At 47.1% G+C, this 6,460-nt stretch overlaps 1 protein-coding gene across 2 annotated transcripts in view; it reads left to right on the top strand.

Moving 5' to 3' along the window:
* The first annotated feature begins 5,864 nt into the window (after window positions 1-5,864).
* Window positions 5,865-6,460, top strand: part of rragca (Ras-related GTP binding Ca) — a 34,301-nt gene continuing 33,705 nt past the window's right edge. Inside the window, exon 1 of one of the 2 annotated variants that reach the window (XM_085962488.1) lies at window positions 5,865-6,404. In XM_085962488.1, the coding sequence (XP_085818614.1) occupies window positions 6,015-6,404 (390 nt within the window). In that variant the 5' untranslated portion in view covers window positions 5,865-6,014. The remainder of the gene's footprint in view (window positions 6,405-6,460) is intronic. The other variant, XM_085962487.1, reaches the window with a different exon arrangement.

Genomic DNA, 6,460 nt, shown 5'->3' with positions numbered 1-6,460 from the left:
TAAATAGAACATTGTAAATGAAGAGGGAAGTGAAATCACACCAAGTTCAACCAGTAGATGGCATCACCTGTGCTTGAAAACACATTTTAACCTTGTAATTTTGTTCTTTAAATAAAGTCTTAGTATAAAACAGGTTGGGTCACTTATGTAGAAAATACACCAGACATAACTCATTCACATCTGCCACATTAATGAGGTTTTAGGCTTGGCATCACTGTATTTCTTACACCATTGGTTTCTAACAAGGTTCACCACATTAATTTTGGAAACTGGCAAATGCTGTGTGCCCTTAGCACAAGTTTGAAGTCAATTGATAAGAATTTTAATAGCCTTTGTTGATATGGACATTATTTTACTGGGTTCCAATATTATTGCAACATAAAGGAAGACTTGCATTTATATAGCACCTTTCACAACTTCAGGATGTCCCAAGGCACTTTACAGACAATGAAGAACTTTTGAAGTGTAGTCACTGTTGTAATGTAGGAAACACAGCATCCAGTTTGCACACAGCAAGGTCCCACAAACAGCAATGAGATAATGACCAGATAATCTGTGATGTTGGGTGAGGGATAAATCTTGGCCAAGACACTGGGGAGAACTCCCCTGCTCTTCTTTGAATCGTGCCATGGGATCTTTTATCTCTACCTTGGTTTAGTCAGAAGACAGCACCTCCGACAGTGCAGCACTCCCTACATACAGTACTACACTGGAATGTCGGTCTAGATTTTCGGCTCAAGTCTCATAGGGAGTGTCTTGAACCCACAACCTTCTGACTCAGAAGCGAGAGTTCTACCCACTGAGCTAAGGCTGACATATTCAGATATTTGTTGTTACATGAACATCCTTTAAATATTTTATCATTTGAGCAGATGGCTGGTGGAAGGTGCAGGCCAACCTCCTAGGAAGTGCAGGAGTGTCACAGCGGGAGGCCCGGACCATTTCGAGGGACGGGCCTTATTTAAATAGAACCAATGATCTGCCCATCCCAAACGGGCGCCCCAATGCAGCTTGCCAAATTCAGGCTATTGCAATATTGGGCAGCACGGAGGCCTTTCCCAGCTGACAGCAAGTCCTGGGGGAGGGTTTCGTGATCCTCAGGGCTCCACAAAAAATTATATTTTCGCCTTCCTTTGGGGGCTTTTGTTTCTTGGCCGATAGGTTCTACCGAGTGAAGTGTTCGCATTGGATTCTTTTCCCAGTAGACCATAAAAATGGCTTTGGGGTCCTACCTACATAATAGGACCCTGATCCATGAGACTCCCATCTGAGTCAGTTGCCTATTAAGCCAGCGATGGGAAGATGATGGTGGGGCAGGAAACCAGGGGTAAATCACCGCTTTGATTTTAATCCCTGTACGGCCTGGTGTACGCTGGGCGGGGGGGAGTTAAAATCCCCCCTCCAATTATTTACAGATCGTTTCAGATGGTAACACTGTCACCTCTGAGCCAGTCATGTTCCAGGATTCAAGTACATGATCTAAGTCTACACTTCAGTGCAGCACTGAGAGCGTGTTGTATTGTCGGAGGTTCTCTCCTTTGGATGAGATGTCAAACTAAGGCCCCGTCTACCTGTTTAAATATGTATTAAAGATCACATGGCACCGTTCAAAGGTCAGGGAGTTCTACTGGTGTCTTGGCTAATTTTTCTCTCTCAATGAACACCACTAAAACCAGATTAATGAGTCATTTGTCTAATTTGTGCAATCCTCTTCATTAAAGCAGTCAACTTTTAGATGACAAAGTAGTATATAAATGCATTTTTGTGTTATTACTACAAGTGAAGATAGGTGGATTTTGGTGGGGAGGGGGAGATGGTGGTTATATTCCATTTTCCCCATGTTGCTGTAACCTATTTCTCTTGTTTTTTTGTCAACAGCGTCATAGTGGACAGCTGCCATGAACTGCAGCGAGACTGTACTACATAATTTTTTATTGAAGTGATGATCGCATTTAATTTTGTCTTACATGGACATATTATCATTTCTTTCAGATTCTCAGATTTTTTTTCCAAAAAAATTGCATGTTAAATCAACTGTGAGCAAATACATACAAACTGCTCATAATCGGAAAACAGTGGATTAAATCACATTTGATCAGCCAATAATTCTTGAAGGAAAAATAAAATACTTTTAATATATAATGGTTACAACTGCCTTCTCTCAGAGTAATGCAGAAGGAGTTGACGTTCTCTTCCCCATGAAATCTCATTTAGCCATCATTGATGGTTCCCGTTGGTAGAGATGAAGTGCATCCTGTTCTAAAAAGGGGAAATGGCTGAATGTGTCCCAGCAGAACAACAGCACACTCAAGTTGCTATTTCAGACTTTATTGGGCTTAACCCTAATTTTGGAATTCAATGATTGAGGTGGAATTATAAACCGTAGCAGAGGTGGAATTATAAACCGTAGCAGCTGTGGCTTCAGTTGTCTAGGCCCCCTCTGGAATTCTCTCCTAAACCACTCTGGCACTCCACCTCTCTCCACTCCTTTAAGACCTTCCTTGAAAGCCTCCTCTTTGACCAAGCTTTTGGTCACCCCTCCTAATAACTTGTTCTTTGGCTTGGCATGGCTTCTGCATTTTTGTTTGATTATACCTCTGTGAAGCGCATCGGGACATTTTTCTACATTAAAGGCGCTACAAATATTTAAGGCATTGGCTGAGATTTTCCTTACCTCGGCGGGTACAGGGCGGGCGATGTCGGTGGCGGGTCGCAGCCCCGCTGCTGGCTCCATGCCGTTCTGAAAAATGAATTTACATTGATGGGGCTTGTTAAGCCCCCCCCAGCGCATTTCCTGGGCCAATTAGAGGAAGCGGGTCTAGACATTCATGAAGCGTCATCAGCCGATTTCCTTAAAGGGACCATGGCAACCTTACTTTTGACATTTGTGCTGTCAGTGTTCTATAGCATTGAAGTGCTGTAAACACTGACAATCACTGCACAGAGGTGCAGGGCTGCACCCAGGTTCTCCTATGACTCATAGCACGCAGGGAGGTCCTCTTCCCTTCCCATGGGAGGAAGAGACCTCCCCAGGAGAACAAAACAGCCTGGATGCACATTGCATAGGAGGGCACAAGCAGGGATGTCATCAGGAGCACCTGGGTGCAGTGCCACAAACGTTTCAATGATCTCATTAGATCACGAAACGTTAGTACAAAACCACACCTAACCTCATCCTGCTGTGCCTCTCATCACATCCCCATCACTCTGCCTTCCATACCCTACTCCTGCACATCCTTACTCACACCAACTTACCTTGCACCTCCACCCATCCCTCCCTATCTACATTATCACATCTCCATCTTACTAGCCACCCCTCACACTCACCCTCATCCTAGTGCAATCATACCAACTAATAACACACAAAGGTAGGCACTTGGGTGTTTTATCCAATGAAAGTTTCTGTTAATGTGCTGTCAAACATTGAATCCTTTATTTTCAACACCTTCTGTTTCTGGACAGTTTTGTGTGCACCTTTGGAAATGGCTTAGTGAATTGCAGTGAATGGTGAGGCATAACGGTACCCCCCCCCCCCCTGCAATGGCGATGAGTGTGAAAGGAATAGCTTGGGCATTGTAGGGATGCTTTATGGTGTTGGTGTGGGGTGGTGCCAACCTGGCGCATCATGTGGCAGCCAGGGTGTACAACGTCAAGTGAAGTAAATCTAGCCACATTGAGGCCATCCCTGGCCTCCTGGGCAGCAATGTGCTCAGGTGCTAATGCCCTGTGCAACATCAGGTGATTACGGAGAAGGTTGGTGTTGTTGTTGGAGCTGCTGGTGTGCCTGGTGCTGCTGGTGTTGGGGCTGACCGTGGTCGGATTCTGAGGACCAAGGTGAGACAGTATAAAGGGCATCCATGCTGATGGAATAGATGGCAGGTGAAGTAGAGATGACAGAAGCATTCTGTCAATGGTGAGAGAGTTCTTCCAATGAGGTAAGAGTGGATGGAGAGTGGAAAGTGGAAAGCCTGCAGAATCTGTGCTAGAAATGGACTGAGAAACAGCTTGTGGCTGAGGAAAGTGATCATCTGTCAGGTGGGAGCTTTTACTGTACATTTGAAGCTGTCAAGTAATCAGCTGGAGCAATGGCCATTCAGCTCCCACCTCAGGTTCAAAGACATGGTCCCCGAGCAGCGTGGACCATGTGGGTGAGCAGTTAAAGTTAAAAGGTAAGTTTAAAGGCATTATTAAGGGTCTGTCAACAACCCAATAATTGGTTTAATTGGGTCGCCTACCTCTGCGGGTTCGGTCGGATCGGAGATCCCACAGGCGCATTGCAGCGGGTTGACAGTGGGGTCCCGACCCGCTGTCAAAAAAATCAGATTTCCCACCCGACCTGCCCGCTGATCCTCTGGAAAATTCCGGCCATTGTTCTTGACAATGAGATCAAAACCTGAGGAGTTTATTGGCATTCTGACTCTGATCTGTGTTAGGGTCCTGGAATGCATTACATGGTACATATCTACAAGCAGTGAAGCCACGGCAGACAGCAGCCTCCCACAATCAAATCACATAACTGGACAAGCAGTTACATAGGAATATAGGAACAGGAGTAGGCCATTTAGTCCCTCGAATCTGCTCTGTCATTCAATGAGATCATGGCTGATCTGCGTGCGACATAACTCCATATACCCACCTTTGCCCCATATCCCTTAATATCTTTGATTAACAAAAATCTATCAATCTCAGATTTAAAATTAACAATTGATCTAGCATCAATTGCCATTAGGGGAAGAGAGTTCCAACCTTCTACCACCCTTTGTGTGTAAAAGTTTTTCCTAATTTCACTCCTGAAAGGTCTGGCTCTAATTTTTAGACTATGCCTGCTAGTACTAGAATCCCCAACCAGCAGAAATAGTTTATCTCTATCTACCCTATCTGTTCCCCTTAATATCTTGAAAACTTTGACCAAATCACCCCTTAACCCTGTAAATTCCAGGGAATACAACCCTAATTTGGGTAATCTCTCCTTGTAATTTAACCCCTGGAGTCCAAGTATCATTCTAGCAAACCTATGCCGCACTCCCTCCAAGGCCAGTATATCCTTCCTAAGATGTGGTGCCCAGAACTGCTCAGTGCTCCAGGTGTGGTTCACCCAGGGTTTTGTATAACTGCAACATAACTTCTACCCCCTTGTATTCTAGTCCTCTAGATATGAAGACCAGCATCCCATTAGCCTTTTTGATTGTTTTCTGTACCTGCTCATGACATTTTAATGATCTATGCACCTGGACCTCCACTGTTTTTAGCTTTTTTTTTAATGTTTTTATGGGATGTGAGCATGGCCAGCATTTATTGCCCACCCCTAGTTACCCATTGAGAAGGTGGTGGTGAGCCGCCTTCTTGAACTGCTGCAGTCCACGTGGTGAAGGTACTCCCAGTGCTGTTAGGGAGGGAACTCCAGGATTTTGACCCTTTACACCATTTAGCAGTTCACCATTCACTGCCTGGATTTAGCTGAATGATCCAGGGGTTGTTGTACATTATGATCTGATATCTCATGGTAAACAAATCCCTTCCTGCCAGTCACATGATAGAGCTTGTACTCTGGTCAGTGATTGGAATCCACCTGTTGGGACTGCAACAAATCCCACTATCAGAGATTTCAACCACACTGAAACTAAGGATCTGCTCCCCTTCCACCCCGCCCTGATGCGCCTTATCCCCTCCCTCTTCACCCCACTGCCAAATGCTGGCTGCTTCCTGGCAGGGGGGAGGGGGGGTCAAAGGTGCCGAGCAGCAGTCAGGTGATTTTAACACATGACGGGGGCTCAACCGAACCTGCTGGCGCCGAGCTTTGATGGACGTGGGCCTCAGCCAATGATTGCGCGGGGCGGGGAGCGAGCGCGATGACGTCACGGGGCCGCCCGGCCAATGAGCGGCGGCGAGGGGCGGGCCGGGACGTAAGGTGTGGGCAGGTTGGGTTGCGCGGTGAGGGAAGCGGGGCTGAAGGCTGAGCTCGAGCGGCCCCCATCTCCTTCCCTCTTCCCCCCCACCCCCTCGCCAGCCGCGACATGTCCATACAGTACGTGGATGAGGAGCCGCTGGCCGGCAGCTACGGGGTGGTGGACTCTTTCCCCAAAGACTTCGGTTACGGTGTGGAGGAGGCCGACATGGAAGGGAGCGAGTCGCAGTCGGACAGCAAGCCCCGGATCCTGCTGATGGGCCTCAGGCGCAGCGGCAAGTCCTCCATCCAGAAGGTGGTCTTCCACAAGATGTCCCCCAACGAGACGCTCTTCCTGGAGAGCACCAACAAGATCTACAAGGACGACATCTCCAACAGCTCCTTCGTCAACTTCCAGATCTGGGATTTCCCCGGCCAGGTGGACTTCTTCGACCCCACCTTCGACTATGAGATGATCTTCAGGGGCACCGGGGCGCTCATCTTCGTGATTGACGCGCAGGTAAACTGCAGCCGCACTGAGCCAGGGCTTTCCAATGCAGAGAGCGCTTTAAAACC

The sequence above is a fragment of the Somniosus microcephalus genome, chromosome 20 (assembly GCF_052327205.1).
Source record: "Somniosus microcephalus isolate GS21.2 chromosome 20, FLI_Smic_1.0, whole genome shotgun sequence".
Taxonomy (NCBI): Eukaryota; Metazoa; Chordata; class Chondrichthyes; order Squaliformes; family Somniosidae; genus Somniosus; species Somniosus microcephalus.
This window is presented reverse-complemented; position numbering and strand designations above follow the sequence as displayed.